The sequence below is a fragment of the Gadus chalcogrammus genome, chromosome 8 (assembly GCF_026213295.1).
Source record: "Gadus chalcogrammus isolate NIFS_2021 chromosome 8, NIFS_Gcha_1.0, whole genome shotgun sequence".
In the NCBI taxonomy this organism is placed as follows: Eukaryota; Metazoa; Chordata; class Actinopteri; order Gadiformes; family Gadidae; genus Gadus; species Gadus chalcogrammus.
In genome coordinates, this window is record NC_079419.1 from 11,276,876 (window position 1) to 11,293,710 (window position 16,835).

General features: G+C 48.3%; 2 protein-coding genes across 4 annotated transcripts; one reads left to right on the top strand and one right to left on the bottom strand.

Annotated features, from left to right (window-relative positions):
- The first annotated feature begins 1,156 nt into the window (after positions 1-1,156).
- rnf2 (ring finger protein 2) lies at positions 1,157-12,736 on the top strand. 3 transcript variants are annotated; one of them, XM_056597007.1, is made up of 10 exons: positions 1,198-1,266; positions 1,753-1,849; positions 2,581-2,677; positions 6,507-6,667; positions 7,648-7,730; positions 8,582-8,714; positions 9,185-9,284; positions 9,484-9,656; positions 10,264-10,453; positions 11,631-12,732. In XM_056597007.1, exons 3-10 carry the CDS (start codon positions 2,591-2,593, stop codon positions 11,730-11,732), a joined length of 1,029 nt encoding a protein of 342 aa, XP_056452982.1. In that variant the 5' UTR covers positions 1,198-1,266; positions 1,753-1,849; positions 2,581-2,590; the 3' UTR covers positions 11,733-12,732. The 3 variants fall into 3 exon arrangements, with proteins under 3 accessions (XP_056452981.1, XP_056452980.1, XP_056452982.1); XM_056597006.1 differs by lacking the exon at positions 1,753-1,849 and having other exon boundaries at positions 1,157-1,266; positions 9,487-9,656; positions 11,631-12,736; XM_056597005.1 differs by lacking the exon at positions 1,753-1,849 and having other exon boundaries at positions 1,157-1,266; positions 11,631-12,731.
- Positions 12,657-16,386, bottom strand: LOC130387755 (uncharacterized). Its single transcript, XM_056597008.1, has 7 exons — positions 16,143-16,386; positions 15,178-15,322; positions 14,945-15,040; positions 14,461-14,605; positions 13,980-14,125; positions 13,177-13,316; positions 12,657-13,051 (listed from the first exon to the last, which is right to left on the bottom strand). The coding sequence occupies exons 1-7, from the start codon at positions 16,240-16,242 to the stop codon at positions 12,906-12,908; spliced, it is 918 nt and encodes a 305-aa protein (XP_056452983.1). The 5' UTR covers positions 16,243-16,386; the 3' UTR covers positions 12,657-12,905.
- Between the last annotated feature and the right edge of the window lie 449 nt (positions 16,387-16,835).

The following is a 16,835-nucleotide window of genomic DNA, read 5'->3' on the forward strand; positions in this document are numbered from 1 at the left end:
TCCGGTACCGAACATGGTTCATTCAGGAGCCGACAACACCTCCCCGACCTGCTCCTCCCCCTCCTGAACCGCTCCTCCCCCTCCTGAACCGCTCCTCCCCCTCCTGAACCGCTCCTCCCCCTCCTCAAACTGCTCCTCCCCCTCCCGAACCGCTCCTCCCCCTCCGTAAACTGCTCCTCCCCCTCCTCAAACTGCTCCTCCTCCTCCGTTATCTGCTCCTCTACCTCCCAAAACTGCTCCCCCCCTCGCCCTGCTCCTCTTCCTCCCCATACAGTTCTTCCTCCTCCTCCTCCTCCACCTCCTCCTCCTCCTCCTCCTCCTCCTCCTCCTCCCCACCATACTCCTTCTCCTCCTCATCCCCACATACCTCCTCCTTCTCCCCCATCCCACTCCTCCTAACTTGTTATAAGACCTTCTTTGTAGAAGGTCTAACAGCATTAGAATAGGTTTGGTACGCATTGATGCATCATGTTTATTTTTGTTGGTGATTCTCCGCCATTTGGAGAGGAGTCGTCATGTTGAATACGAAGGAAGACTTCCAGTCACCTAAGCTGAGGAAGACGTCTCCCCTGATAAACAGTAAAAAATCCAACCATGTCTCCCATAATGACACATTATCACGTCTCCATTAGACCAACGAGGATAGGGACTCTGACGTCACTCCACCCGTCACTCTCCCACGAGGGCGGCGGCCGTCGCGATGTGACGTCACCATGCACACGTTGTTGTCACTGCTGCTGTGTGGTTGAACTATTAACCACTTATCATATAATATGTACAGTTTTACAATCACACAAGGCAAACAAAGCTTTAATATTAAGCCAGAACAGTTAAAGTTCACTAAACCAGTTATTGATCACTAGGCCAGTTATAGTTCAGTAAACAAGTTATAGTTCACTAAACCAGTCCAGTTATAGTTCACTAAACCAGAAAATATAATATTATATACTTTTATATACTTCTGATTTTATTATTTTATATTTCTTAAAACAGATGACAGGGAAGTATATGGGAATACAACTCAAACCAATAAGTGATTAAACACGGTGCAGAGAGACTACATCTCCCGGCTGACCTACATACACAGAGACTACATCTCCCGGCTGACCTACATAGACAGAAACTACATCTCCCGGCTGACCTACAGACAAAGAGACTACATCTCCCGGCTGACCTACATACATAGAGACTACATCTCCCAGGTGCCCCAGCGTGGATGAGACCCGCCATATTGCTGTCGCTGCTCGAGAAGCTGCTGCTCCGTCGGTAAGTTGTATATAAACGCGATGTTTAGGGCGCCGTGTTCCTGCGCTGGGTCCAGGTGTTTGGGCGGATGGGCGAGGCTCTGTCCGCCGCAGCGGAAGACTCGCGCCGCTGCTGGAGGCTCGCGCTGCGGCGGTGGGGACGGCTCCTCGCGGGCCGTGTTGTTGTTGTCTCTGAGGAGCTAGCTACCGCCGGGATCCCTCCGTCCTCCCGCTCCCCTCCTGTTGTTGTTGTTGTGACCGCACTCCGGTTCCCGGTCTCGGTCTGGTAATAACCCGGTGGAGGGTCGACCCGGACAGGCAGGCACCGGTCCCGGGTCTGATTCACCGTAGAGTACCACAGCCATGGTTTGTTTAGGGTTAGCATGAGCAGAGTGTTCCTCCACGGCGGAATGGACCACTACTCAGACGGTACAGCCCTGTATAGTATCATACAATTTCATATATATAATACAGTTTTACGGCCCTTTGTGCTCCACCGACCTCCTAGCGGTTCCAACTCCACTGATCCTTCCTTTATGAGACCCTGTGGAACAGGAAGGAGAACCTGAAGCTACCGTCCGTCCTGGAGGCATCGTGTTGTTAAGGTGGTCATTCATAAACAACTCTCTGGTGTTAGAGTCGCTGGTCCTGGTTTTAGAATCACTGGTCCTGGTGTTAGAATCACTGGTCCTGGTGTTGGAGTCACTGGTCCTGATGGTAGAGTCACTGGTCCTGATGGTAGAGTCACTGGTCCTGATGGTAGAGTCACTGGTCCTGATGGTAGAGTCACTGGTCCTGATGGTAGAATCACTGGTCCTGATGGTAGAATCACTGGTCCTGATGGTAGTCACTGGTAGTGGTGTTAGAATCACTGGTCCTGATGGTAGTCACTGGTAGTGGTGTTAGAATCACTGGTCCTGATGGAAGTCACTGGTCCTGATGGTAGTCAGTGGTCCTGACAGTAGATAACTGGTCCTGATGGTAGAATCAGTGGTCCTGGTGGTAGAATCAGTGATCCTGGTGGAATCGGTGGTCCTCACAGTAGATAACTGGTCCTGATGATATAATCACCGGTCATGATGGAGAGAGTTCAATGTTTTATTCAGAAATCTGCAGATCTGTTTGACAATGAAAAGTGTTGTGGTGTGTTGTTATGGTGGTGAGTGTATTATGGTGTGTTGTCATTGGGGTTAGTATAATTGGGTGTTGTCTTGGTGATGAGGTTGTCACGGGATATTGTCATGGTTGTGAGTGTTGTCATGGGGATGAGTGTGTTATGGGGTGTCATCATGGTAGTGAGTGTTGTCATGGTGATGAATGTGTCATGGTGTTACAGTGTTGCCGTGATGACCCAGACCGTTCAGACCAACGGGGTCCAGCCCCTCAGCAAGACCTGGGAGCTGAGCCTGTACGAGCTGCAGAGGACCCCGCAGGTACACACACACACACACACACACACACACACACACACACACACACACACACACACACACACACACACACACACACACACACACACACACACACACACACACACACACACACACACACACACACACACTACTTAGACTGAAACATAACCTCTCTGCAGGAGACCATAACCTTACTACAATATGACGGTAACGTCCCCACAGGAGGCCATAACATTACTACAACATGACGGTAACGTCTCTACAGGAGGCCATAACATTACTACAACATGACGGTAACGTCTCTACAGGAGGCCATAACATTACTACAACATGACGTAACGTCTCTACAGGAGGCCATAACATTACTACAACATGACGTAACGTCTCTACAGGAGGCCATAACATTACTACAACATGACGTAACGTCTTTACAGGAGGCCATAACATTACTACAACATGACGTAACGTCTCTACAGGAGGCTATAACATTACTACAACTTGACGTAACGTCTCTACAGGAGGCTATAACATTACTACAACATGCCGTAACGTCTCTACAGGAGGCTATAACATTACTACAACATGACGTAACGTCTCTACAGGAGGCTATAACATTACTACAACATGACGTAACGTCTCTACAGGAGGCTATAACATTACTACAACATGACGGTAACGTCTCTACCGGAGGCTATAACATTGCTACAACATGACGTAACGTCTCTACAGGAGGCTATAACATTACTACAACATGACGTAACGTCTCTACAGGAGGCTATAACATTACTACAACATGACGTAACGTCTCTACAGGAGGCTATAACATTACTACAACATGACTTAACGTCTCTACCGGAGGCTATAACATTACTACAACATGACGTAACGTCTCTACAGGAGGCTATAACATTACTACAACTTGACGTAACGTCTCTACAGGAGGCTATAACATTACTACAACATGCCGTAACGTCTCTACAGGAGGCTATAACATTACTACAACATGACGTAACGTCTCTACAGGAGGCTATAACATTACTACAACATGACGTAACGTCTCTACAGGAGGCTATAACATTACTACAACATGACGGTAACGTCTCTACCGGAGGCTATAACATTACTACAACATGACGTAACGTCTCTACAGGAGGCTGTAACATTACTACAACATGACGTAACGTCTCTACAGGAGGCTATAACATTACTACAACATGACGTAACGTCTCTACAGGAGGCTATAACATTACTACAACATGACGTAACGTCTCTACAGGAGGCTATAACATTACTACAACATGACGGTAACGTCTCTACAGGAGGCCATAACATTACTACAACATGACGTAACGTCTCTACAGGAGGCCATAACATTACTACAACATGACGTAACGTCTACAGGAGGCTATAACATTACTACAACATGACGTAACGTCTCTACAGGAGGCTATAACATTACTACAACATGACGTAATGTCTACAGGAGGCTATAACATTACTACAACATGACGTAACGTCTCTACAGGAGGCCATAACATTACTACAACATGACGGTAACGTCTCTACAGGAGGCCATAACATTACTACAACATGACGGTAACGTCTCTACAGGAGGCCATAACATTACTACAACATGACGGTAACGTCTCTACAGGAGGCCATAACATTACTACAACTTGACGTAACGTCTCTACAGGAGGCTATAACATTACTACAACATGACGTAACGTCTCTACAGGAGGCCATAACATTACTACAACATGACGTAACGTCTCTACTAGGGCTGTCACTTTTTATTCGAAGTTCGAATATTCGTTCGAAGGTGGGGTGAAAAGTTCGAATTCGAAGTGTAATTCTCCATTCGAACTGTAAAAATGCGCTATAAAGAAGAGAGCGGCGAGTGGCTTTTCCTCAATAAAGCGGCCCTCCTGGATCCCCGCTTCTCCCGGTTAGTCCACCTTTCCCCTGCACAGAAACATCTCGTGACTGAAAGCCTCTCACACGAGCTCATTGAAACGGAGACCGACACTGATCGCACACGACAGGGAGAAAAGTCCGCTGCTGCGCTGGGCGCGATGGACAGCCTGTAGCGGCTGCAGCTGCAGCGGTAACGGAGAGCTGCGAGACTACTTGTAATTTTCTTTACAAGTACAAAAGAGCAGCATGCCGTGTTGGAGGTCGGCCTCACAGATTGTTCGTTTATATAGGCTGTGTGTGCCATGGACGACATGCGCTCCGCATATCGCGCTCCGAGCAGTTATTGTTAATGCGTAAAAGACAGCCGCACTTGTGTGTCGGAGCTTCCTCTTGTTGTGTTTACAAATGTGTTATCAAAGATGTGTTTTTATCCTGTGCTGTTATGAATTCAGTAGGTATACGTGATTTCCACAAGAAATAAAAAGAAACACGGCAACAGTCGTTGTCGTGTTTTTTTTTTTTTTTTTTTTAATAGTTCTATGGGGGGGGGAGGGGGGGGTCGAATGTATTCGAATGTATTCGAATTAATTATGGACATTCGAAATTCGTTCGAATTTCATTTTTGGAAAAAGTGACAGCCCTAGTCTCTACAGGAGGCCATAACATTACTACAACATGACGTAACGTCTTTACAGGAGGCCATAACATTACTACAACATGACGGTAACGTCTCTACAGGAGGCCATAACATTACTACAACATGACGTAAAGTCTCTACAGGAGGCCATAACATTACTACAATATGACGTAAAGTCTCTACAGGAGGCCATAACATTACTACAATATGACGTAACGTCTCTACAGGAGGCCATAACATTACTACAACATGACGTAACGTCTCTACAGGAGGCTATAACATTACTACAACATGACGTAACGTCTACAGGAGGCTATAACATTACTACAACATGACGTAACGTCTACAGGAGGCTATAACATTACTACAACATGACGTAACGTCTCTACAGGAGGCCATAACATTACTACAATATGACGTAACGTCTCTACAGGAGGCCATAACATTACTACAACATGACGTAACGTCTCTACAGGAGGCTATAACATTACTACAACATGACGTAACGTCTACAGGAGGCTATAACATTACTACAACATGACGTAACGTCTCTACAGGAGGCCATAACATTACTACAACATGACGTAACGTCTCTACAGGAGGTTATAACATTACTACAACATGACGTAACGTCTCTACAGGAGGCCATAACATTACTACAACATGACGTAAAGTCTCTACAGGAGGCCATAACATTACTACAACATGACGTAACGTCTCTACAGGAGGCCATAACATTACTACAACATGACGTAACGTCTCTACAGGAGGCCATAACATTACTACAACATGACGTAACGTCTCTACAGGAGGCTATAACATTACTACAACATGACGTAACGTCTCTACAGGAGGCTATAACATTACTACAACATGACGTAACGTCTACAGGAGGCTATAACATTACTACAACATGACGTAACGTCTCTACAGGAGGCCATAACATTACTACAACATGACGTAACGTCTCTACAGGAGGCCATAACATTACTACAACATGACGTAACGTCTCTACAGGAGGCCATAACATTACTACAATATGACGTAACGTCTCTACAGGAGGCCATAACATTACTACAACATGACGTAACGTCTCTACAGGAGGTTATAACATTACTACAACATGACGTAACGTCTCTACAGGAGGCTATAACATTACTACAACATGACGTAACGTCTACAGGAGGCTATAACATTACTACAACATGACGTAACGTCTCTACAGGAGGCCATAACATTACTACAACATGACGGTAACGTCTCTACAGGAGGCCATAACATAGCGCCTCTCTGCAGGAGGCGATAACGGACGGGCTGGAGATCGCTGTGTCTCCGCGGTCGCTGCACAGTGAGCTCATGTGTCCCATCTGTCTGGACATGCTGAAGAACACCATGACCACCAAGGAGTGTCTCCACCGCTTCTGCGCCGACTGCATCATCACGGCCCTCAGATCTGGGTGAGTTATAACCTCCACTCAGAGGTCTGGGTGAGTTTATAACCTCCTGAGGTCTGTGTGAGTTTATAACCTCCACTCTGAGGTCTGTGTGAGTTTATAACCTCCACTCAGAGGTCTGGGTGAGTTTATAACCTCCTGAGGTCTGTGTGAGTTTATAACCTCCACTCTGAGGTCTGTGTGAGTTTATAACCTCCACTCTGAGGTCTGGGTGAGTTTATAACCTCCACTCTGAGGTCTGTGTGAGTTTATAACCTCCACTCTGAGGTCTGGGTGAGTTTATAACCTCCACTCTGAGGCCTGGGTGAGTTTATAACCTCCACTCTGAGGCCTGGGTGAGTTTATAACCTCCACTCTGAGGTCTGGGTGAGTTTATAACCTCCACTCTGAGGTCTGGGTGGAGGTCTGGGTGAGTTTATAACCTCCACTCTGAGGTCTGGGTGAGTTTATAACCTCCACTCTGAGGTCTGGGTGAGTTTATAACCTCCACTCTGAGGTCTGGGTGAGTTTATAACCTCCACTCTGAGGTCTGGGTGAGTTTATAACCTCCACTCTGAGGTCTGGGTGAGTTTATAACCTCCACTCTGAGGTCTGGGTGAGTTTATAACCTCCACTCAGAGGTCTGGGTGAGTTTATAACCTCCACTCTGAGGTCTGGGTGAGTTTATAACCTCCACTCAGAGGTCTGGGTGAGTTTATAACCTCCACTCTGAGGTCTGGGTGAGTTTATAACCTCCACTCAGAGGTCTGGGTGAGTTGATGACCTCCACTCTGAGGTCTGGGTGAGTTTATAACCTCCACTCAGAGGTCTGGGTGAGTTGATGACCTCCACTCTGAGGTCTGGGTGAGTTTGTAACCTCCACTCAGAGGTCTGGGTGGAGGTCTGGGTGAGTTTATCACCACCATTCAGATCTTGGTGAGTTATGTTCCTGAACTTAACATGTAGTCTCTCTCTCGCACTCTCATCCCCTCCTGCCACTCCAGTAACAAGGAGTGTCCGACATGTCGTAAGAAGCTGGTGTCCAAGAGGTCTCTGCGTCCAGACCCAAACTTCGACGCTCTCATCAGTAAGTCCTTCTCACCCCAGCAGCAGCAGCTAGTGTCACCTCAGGTGTATAAACGAGTGTCACCTCAGGTGTATAAACTAGTGTCACCTCAGGTGTTTAAACTAGTGTCACCTCAGGTGTATAAACTAGTGTCACCTCAGGTGTATAAACTAGTGTCACCTTAGGTGTTTAAACTAGTGTCACCTCAGGTGTATAAACTAGTGTCACCTTAGGTGTTTAAACTAGTGTCACCTCAGGTGTATAAACTAGTGTCACCTCAGGTGTATAAACTAGTGTCACCTCAGGTGTTTAAACTAGTGTCACCTCAGGTGTATAAACTAGTGTCACCTTAGGTGTTTAAACTAGTGTCACCTCAGGTGTATAAACTAGTGTCACCTCAGGTGTTTAAACTAGTGTCACCTCAGGTGTTTAAACTAGTGTCACCTCAGGTGTATAAACTAGTGTCACCTCAGGTGTATAAACTAGTGTCACCTCAGGTGTATAAACTAGTGTCACCTCAGGTGTATAAACTAGTGTGACCTCAGGTGTATAAACTAGTGTCACCTCAGGTGTATAAACTAGTGTCACCTCAGGTGTTTAAACTACTGTCACCTCAGGTGTATAAGCTAGTGTCACCTCAGGTGTATAAGCTAATGTCACCTCAGGTGTATAAGCTAGTGTCACCTCAGGTGTATAAGCTAGTGTCACCTCAGGTTTATAAACTAGTGTCACCTCAGGTGTTTAAACTAGTGTCACCTCAGGTGTATAACTCGTGTCACCTCAGGTGTTTAAACTAGTGTCACCTCAGGTGTATAACTCGTGTCACCTCAGGTGTATAAGCTAGTGTAACTGGTCCATGTGTCACCTCTCAGGTAAGATCTACCCCAGCCGAGATGAGTATGAAGCCCACCAGGAGAGGGTTCTCGCCCGGATCAGCAAACACAACAACCAGCAGGCACTGTCCCACAGTATAGAGGAGGGGCTGAAGATACAAGCTATGACCAGGTAACACCCCCACAGTATAGAGGAGGGGCTGAAGTTACAGGCTATGACCAGGTAACACCCCCACAGTATAGAGGAGGGGCTGAAGGTACAGGCTATGACCAGGTAACACCCCCACAGTATAGAGGAGGGGCTGAAGATACAGGCTATGACCAGGTAACACCCCCGCAGTATAGAGGAGGGGCTGAAGATACAGGCTATGACCAGGTAACACCCCCACAGTATAGAGGAGGGGCTGAAGATATAGGCTATGACCAGGTAACACCCCCACAGTATAGAGGGGCTGAAGATACAGGCTATGACCAGGTAACACCCCCACAGTATAGAGGAGGGGCTGAAGATACAGGTTATGAACAGGTAACACCCCCAGCCAGGTACACAACCAGTAGTACACACCTCCATACAACGACCAGGTGGACACACCTGTCAGTATCAAGACAAACAAACTTGTGTGTGTGTGCGCACGTGTGTAGACTGCAGCGTGGTAAGAAGCACACGGTGGAGAACGGAAGTGGAGCCGAAGACAACGGAGACTCCTCCCACTGTAGCAACGCCTCTGTCCATAGCAACCAGGTAGGTCGGCCGGGGGTCAGGATACATGCTAGCTTGGTGGTTATTTGGGGATAATGATGGCTATGTTAACCAAGTGGCTGATTATGCTGGGATAGATGCTAGTTGGTTTACCATGATGGTTGTTATGATGGGGTTTATATGCTACGTAGGTTAGCCTGTTAGGTTTAACACCATCACGCCTCTTTAACTCCACCCCAAGGAGGCGGGGCCAAGCATCAAGCGCACCAAGACCAGCGACGACAGCGGGCTGGACATGGAGAACGCCACGGAGAACGGGGGCGGGGACTCGGTGATTGACGGCGGCGCCAGTGAGATAGAGCTGGTCTTTAGGCCACACCCCACTCTGATGGAGAAGGACGACGCCCACAACAGGTGTGTTCAGAAGAGAAACAAAACCCTAAAGTCCCAGTATAGCGCTGATTCTTTACTGGTTCAGCAGTGAGGAGCCCCTGAACATTTGGGGCTCCCCTGGTTCACCCCTTAGTGACCCACTGTACCCCTAACCAGGGACTGTACCCCTAACCCTAACCAGGGACTGTACCCCTAACCCTAACCAGGGACTGTACCCCTAACCCTAACCAGGGACTGTACCCCTAACCAGGAACTGTACCCCTAACCCTAACCAGGAACTGTACCCCTAACCCTAACCAGGGACTGTACCCCTAACCAGGGACTGTTCCCCTCACCCTAACCAGGGACTGTACCCCTAACCTTCAACAGCGACTGTACCCCTAACCCTCAGTAGGGACTGTACCCCTAACCCTAACCAGGGACTGTTCCCCTAACCAGGGACTGTTCCCCTAACCCTAAACAGGGACTGTACCCCTAACCCTAACCAGGAACTGTACCCCTAACCAGGGACTGTAACCCTAACCAGGGTGTACCCCTGACCAGGGACTGTACCCCCTCACCCTAACCAGGGTGTACCCTTAACCAGGGACTTTCCCACTAACGTGGGTGGGTGTGTGTGTGCGTTAAGTGTGGAGTTCGTCCCTCGCTACATCAAGACGTCGGGAAACGCCACGGTGGACCACCTCTCCAAGTACCTGGCGGTGCGCCTTGCCCTGGAGGAGCTGCGGAGGAACGCCGAGGCCAGCCCCGTCAACGTGGAGGCCGCCTCCGAGAAGCAGTACACCATCTACATCCCCAGCGCCGCATCCACCTTCACTGTGGGTAGACACACACACACACACACACACACACACACACACACACACACACACACACACACACACACACACACACACACACACACACACACACACACACACACACACACACACACACACACACACACACACACACACACACCCCCCCCCCCCCCCCCCCCCCCCCCCATCTATATCCCCTGCGCTGCCTCCTCCTTCGATTTAGGAGCACACGCATGCATAAACCCTAGGGGTGTAACGGTACACTGAAGTCACGGTTCGGTACGAATTCGGAACAATGAAGGGAAAAGAAAAACCAAAAATGCAGAAGGCAATTCATTTTTATTGTCTCAGGTTGTACCACCTAGTGTCATACTGTCTCTCCCCTGAGCTAGCTGCAACAGCCTGAACTGTGTAATCTAAGATGTAAACAATAAGTACCCCACAATAAGTACACTCCAGACTCCATCCTTAACTTGTAAACAAAATAAGACTAACAGTTATAAAACTGAAAATTCAGCACATAGTGCAAATTACACAGAATTTGCGCATTTCCACCGGAGGGTGCGGGTCGGTTCGGTGCGGCTTGGTGGAGTAGTGACGGTGTGGTTCGGCGCAGCTCAGTTACGGCTCACATTTCAACCGCCGACAGTACCATTATGGTAGGGGGGGGGGGGGGGGGGGGCGACAGTGTAGCCTGCTAATAATTCCAAGGAAAAAGAAGAACATGCACAATGAACAAAGATCAACAATGTAGGATGTCCAAGAAGGACGGCAAACTTTTGTGCAACATTTTCTTCAATAAAAGAAGCTTTCGGCGTTGTCCAGAAATACCTTGCGGATAATGTGTTGGTTTATTATACCCCTGCCTCACGGAAGTGCGATTCTGTCGACCAATCAACGGAAGGTGTGTGTAGCTCGAACTTGCCGGCACCCTTTCAGGCGTCTCAGTTGTCCCTGAAGATCGCGTATCTAACCTTAGTTCGGCATTACATTAATTAATTTGCACGCCAGTTTTATACCGTGTATTCTCCGTGTACATCCATGCACCGAACCGTGACGTCCGTACCGATTTTAAATACGAATACATGTATCGTTACACCCCTAATAAACACAGCTAACTACATTCATGTATACACTAACACCTCTACTGTATACACACTCTCTGAGGTGCGTCCCTAACGCGGTGTGTCCTCAGGTGCTGAACGGGTCCTTCTCCCTGGAGCTGGTCAGTGAGAAGTACTGGAAGGTCAACAAGCCCATGGAACTGTACTTCGCCCCCACGAAAGAACACAAGTAGAGACACACACACAGACACACACACACACAAACACAGGACTACGTTTACTGCACCTACGAAGGAGCCGGTGTGAGGAGGAGAGGAGGAGTCGGCCCCAGCGACTCGTGTACATTGGTTTTGTTTTCTATATCTTCTTATCTCGTATGTTAATGTGCACCGTTACCTGGCCGTACCCCCCCACGGGTCAGACCCCCCCCCCCCCCCCCCCCGGTCAGACAAGGCCCCCCACCACCCCCACACCCAGACCCACACCCCGAGCAGGACTGTGGGTCTGGCCTCTAGAATCCAGGCCGACGCTGGGGGGTAGACTATGGACCCCTGGACGCTCTAGCCTGGGCTGCTGGAGGGGGTCCAATCTGGACCCTCTGGTCTATCTGGGCTGGGGGGGGCACGGCGCCAAATTCCCCCGCAGTCACCACTGACCGGTGAGGTCAAAGGTCGGGTTGTTGGGTGCGTTAGAGTGTTAGTTTTAGTTGTGTATGTGACGTCCGGACTGGGGGGGGGGGGCGGGCCTCAGACCCAGGGGAGGGGTTAGCGGAAGGCGCTGGGAACATTGAGTCCATATCTATCCTTCTTTTTCTAAAAGGCATGTTAACATTTGAAGGGCACGAGGTTCCAGATGTTGGTGTAAAATGGATTTTCTGTTTGAACAATAAACCCGAATCTGTTCCTCTGTTCTGAATAACAATTATTGTGTTTGGAATTAAGTGTAAGAGGGGTTCCACCTAACGGTTATTTTTGGGCTTCAAAGTGAAAAATAAATAGATTCAAAGTAGATTATTCTGGACAAGATGACAACCATGCATTTTTAATTTGGTTGTGGCATCAAAATGGGCGTGGCCTGTGTCTATAGACTAGACCTCAGTTCAAGCAGATGTTTGAATTGAGCCGACGAACTCGGTTGGATGAAGTAGATGACAAAACATGACATTTTTATGAAAGCAGTTTTTTTTTAATGAGAATATAAAATGTTTAAGACTGTAGCAATATAAAGCATTAGATCAAGGATGTTTTATTGGAAAAAGGATCATAAAAATTATATACATTAGATCGTGTAAATATTTCTGTATATGACGGATGTTTATGTAACTATACAGACAATGAATAGTTAGTCTTCAGTTCAAGTATATATATCACATCAACAATGCTATAGTTATATTCTATATAGAGGTTTTAGTTAAGGAGTTTCCTCTTGCCACCATCACAAGGGGATCTGATTGGATGCTGGCCTGAACCCAGAAGAGGCTGCTTCCTGGTTCTGCAGATCACCATGACGACTCGGGCCACCAGTAGAACACACGAGAGGACCAGCAGCACCACTAACAGAAGATACAAAGAGGAAGAACTCAGACGATAAACGTGATGGTGGATGAAGGGTGATGGTGTAAGTTGCAGAAGGACAGTGGGTGGTGCAGTAGGGTGTGGGGTGGTGCAGTTGCCTCACCCTGGAAAACAGAGTTGGCGGTGGGGTGTAGCGGTTGGTGGTGCCGGCTGACGGTCCCAGACAGGGCCAGGACCACCACCGGGTACACCGTCTGCAGCGGGCGCACCCAGCGGTCCAGGAACACGTTCTCCAGGAAGAACCTGCAGAGAGAACCTGTTAGACCGAGGACCAGCAGGAGATCAGAGGTCCAGCAGGAGACCAGAGGACCAGCTGGAGACCAGAGGACCAGCAGGAGACCAGAGGACCAGCAGGAGACCAGAGGACTAGAGGAACAGCTGGAGACCAGAGGACTAAAGGACCAGCTGGAGACCAGAGGACCAGCTGGAGACCAGAGGACTAGAGGACCAGCTGGAGACCAGAGGACCAGCTGGAGACCAGAGGACCAGCAGGAGACCAGAGGACCAGCTGGAGACCAGAGGAATAGAGGACCAGCTGGAGACCAGAGGACTAGAGGACCAGCTGGAGACCAGAGGACCAGCAGGAGACCAGAGGACCAGCTGGAGACCAGAGGACCAGCAGGAGACCAGAGGACCAGCTGGAGACCAGAGGACCAGCTGGAGACCAGAGGACCAGCTGGAGACCAGAGGACCAGCAGGAGACCAGAGGACCAGCTGGAGACTAGAGGACCAGCTGGAGACCAGAGGACCAGCTGGAGACCAGAGGACCAGCTGGAGACCAGAGGACTAGAGGACCAGCTGGAGACCAGAGGACCAGCTGGAGACCAGAGGACCAGCTGTGTGTGAGTGAGAGTGGCTTTAACAGTTTCTGACTCGCTCACTCTACATTCTCCAATCGGAACTCACCAGGCTAGGAGCTGGACCAATAGCAGGCAGAGGGTGATGGTCCCGGCTGTGGTCTGGGCAACGCCCCCCAGCTGGAGGACCACCGCTAGGTTGATCAGCGTGGCCACGGACGTCCAGGTGGCGTAGAGGGCCAGGCCGTTCTGAACCTATCACAGGACACGCTCAGCACGGTCCCCACAACGCCTGCCTCCTGCCCTAACACTGAGTACCTCCCATCTGCCCTCCTGATGGTTAACACTGACTACCCGCCTTCTGCCCTCCTATTGGTTAAACAATGCCGAATATCTCTCCTTTTGTTTCAAACAATATTAAATTCAGTGTGATGAGATCAGATCCTCAAATATGGAACATAAGGAAGATGGTGCAGGTTAAGGTTAGGTAAGTGGGGTTGATTGTGTCGCTGTGTGCTGCTGCAGGCTGGGACAGCTGAGCTCTGTCTGGTAAAACTGAGCTGGTTCAATAAAGATTATTCAAACCCTACCAGTATGCGCAGGCAGGCCAGGTCTTTTGGCTGGTGGGTCTGCAGCCACAGACCATAATTATCAGTAGCGTAGCAACAGAAGAACAAGGCGCCGTAGCTGGACAGAGTGAGCATCACCAAGACGACCAGCGCCGCCACCATCGCCCTGGAAACAACAAGCACATCACCAAGGTCCACAGAATTGAGAAACATGAGGCTTTTACTTTGAAACTGACTAATGTCCACAGGATGGAGAAACATGGGGCTTTTACTTTGAAACTGACTAATGTCCACAGGATGGAGAAACATGGGGCTTATACTTTGAAACTGACTAATGTCCACAGGATGGAGAAACATGGGGCTTTTACTTTGAAACTGAGTTATGTTCCCAGTCTAGTATTGAACAGTAGTGTGTATTAGTACTAGAGTACTCAAACAGTAGTTGTGTATTGGTACTACAGCAGTAGTGTGTTCTAGTACTACAGTAGTGTATTAGTATACGTACTCTCTGTCCCACAGCAGCAGCCAGCTAATGTTCAGCAGCATGTTGACCAGCCAGCAGAAGTAGAAACCGTAGGGTAACACACACAGGGCCCACGCACTACACAAAAACACACACACACACACACCCCTTCCATCATAATAGTAACACAGAGCAGACCTTTATGTTCCATTGTGTGTGTGTGTGTGTGTGTGTGTGTGTGTGTGTGTGTGTGTGTGTGTGTGTGTTGTGTGTACCCTCTGAACAGGTAGGAGGTGATGTAGATCAGGGCAAGGCAGAGCCAGGTGTAGATGAGGCCCCAGATGGAGAAGGTCCAGCCGGCCGGAGTCACGTCCGTCTCATAGCGGGACGAGACGTTACCGGTGCTGGAGCCAAACGGACCTGCACACACAGGGGTCAGGCTAGAGGGGGGGGGACGCAACCCTCACATGTAGGCTGAATAAGTTAGACAGTACAAAGACGGGTCATTAAGGAGCAGGTAATAATAATAATAATAATACATTTAATTTAGAGGCGCCTTTCAAGACACCCAAGGTCACCTTACAGAGCATATAGTCATCATTCAAAACTATGTAAAACAGACTAGGAATAAAAGGAAAACAGAGGTTAAACATGAAAAATAATAATAATTAATAACACTCAAAGACGCCTAAAGTGAAGGGGGGACCTCACTAACCACCACCAATATGTAGCACCCAGTTGGGTGATGCACGGCAGCCAATTGGCGCCAGAACGCTCACTACACACCAGCTTGAGGTGGAGAGTTAGGGATGAGGTGGAGGGTTTAGACAGTACAGAGACGGGTCATTAAGGAGCAGGTAGGGGTTAGACAGTACAGAGACGGGTCATTATGGAGCAGGTAGGGGTTAGACAGTACAGAGACGGGTCATTATGGAGCTGGTAGGGGTTAGACAGTACAGAGACAGGTCATTAAGGAGCAGGTAGGGGGTTGGCAGTACAGAGACAGGTCACTAAGGACTATAACTATGAATGAACGTAGTTGACATAAAGTTGGTCACTCCCTGTAGTCTAGTTTCTGATTATTGTTCCCATCGCAGTTCAGCTTCATGTTGGTTGACCAACAAAGTAAAGTTAGAATGTTGTTCAGATAAAATCAGAAGTTAATTCATCAGTATCGACCGCACGGTAAGACAATATTATATACTACATGACATCTATGAAAACTCCGTGTTGCGTTCACCTCGCCCCGCCCCAGCCAAGCCGTTGACGACTAAAGTTGCGAGGAAAGACACGACGGACAGCCCGATGGCGGCAACCCGGGAGCAGACCTCCAGAGACATCCTCTGCAGAGATGAGGAAGTATTGGAAGAGAAGTGATGAAAAAAAGATCAGCAGAGACACGACGCCTGAACAGAGAAAGTGAGGTCTTCTTCTCTCTGCTGCTCAGAAAGAAGCTACAAGTGGAAACAGAAGATAACCCAATACTGCCCCCAACTACGGAAGCCGAGAACGGCCATCGATTTTTTTTTTTTTTAATGCACTCTCGTGATAACGACTTATTATCTCGTTATCTCGATATAACAAATTTCGTTTTCTCGTGATAACGAGATATTTTTTCCCCTTTGTTTTCTCGTGATAACGAGATAATCCGGGGTTACACCCTGAAGAAGGCTGTTGTGCCACTACGCATGGTCTTCAACCCCTTGGGGGACCCCCTATAGTTAAAAAATAAAATGATGTTGCATTTTAAGTGTGATCTATAATAAGAAGTGCACTCCAGGATATCAGGATTGACACTCCTAGGATAGATATCTGTAAACTGTAAATCAAAAGCGCATTTATAAACGTAATGCTGATGATTCATGTGTGATTCATCGACATTTTGATTTGATCTATTTATCCTTAGTTGTGACACAGCTTGTAAAGTTGGATT

Coding starts and splice junctions, on each gene's coding strand:
- rnf2 (XM_056597005.1), top strand. CDS start 1,217: ATGAGACCCGCCATATTGCTGTCGCTGCTCGAGAAGCTGCTGCTCCGT. Junction 2,678..6,506: donor AGCTGCAGAGGACCCCGCAG/GTACACACACAC, acceptor GCCTCTCTGCAG/GAGGCGATAACGGACGGGCT. Junction 9,285..9,483: donor CCTCTGTCCATAGCAACCAG/GTAGGTCGGCCG, acceptor CTCCACCCCAAG/GAGGCGGGGCCAAGCATCAA.
- LOC130387755 (XM_056597008.1), bottom strand. CDS start 16,242: ATGTCTCTGGAGGTCTGCTCCCGGGTTGCCGCCATCGGGCTGTCCGTC. Junction 14,606..14,944: donor CTGCTGCTGTGGGACAGAGA/GTACGTATACTA, acceptor TGTTGTTTCCAG/GGCGATGGTGGCGGCGCTGG. Junction 14,126..14,460: donor TGGCCTGCCTGCGCATACTG/GTAGGGTTTGAA, acceptor GTCCTGTGATAG/GTTCAGAACGGCCTGGCCCT.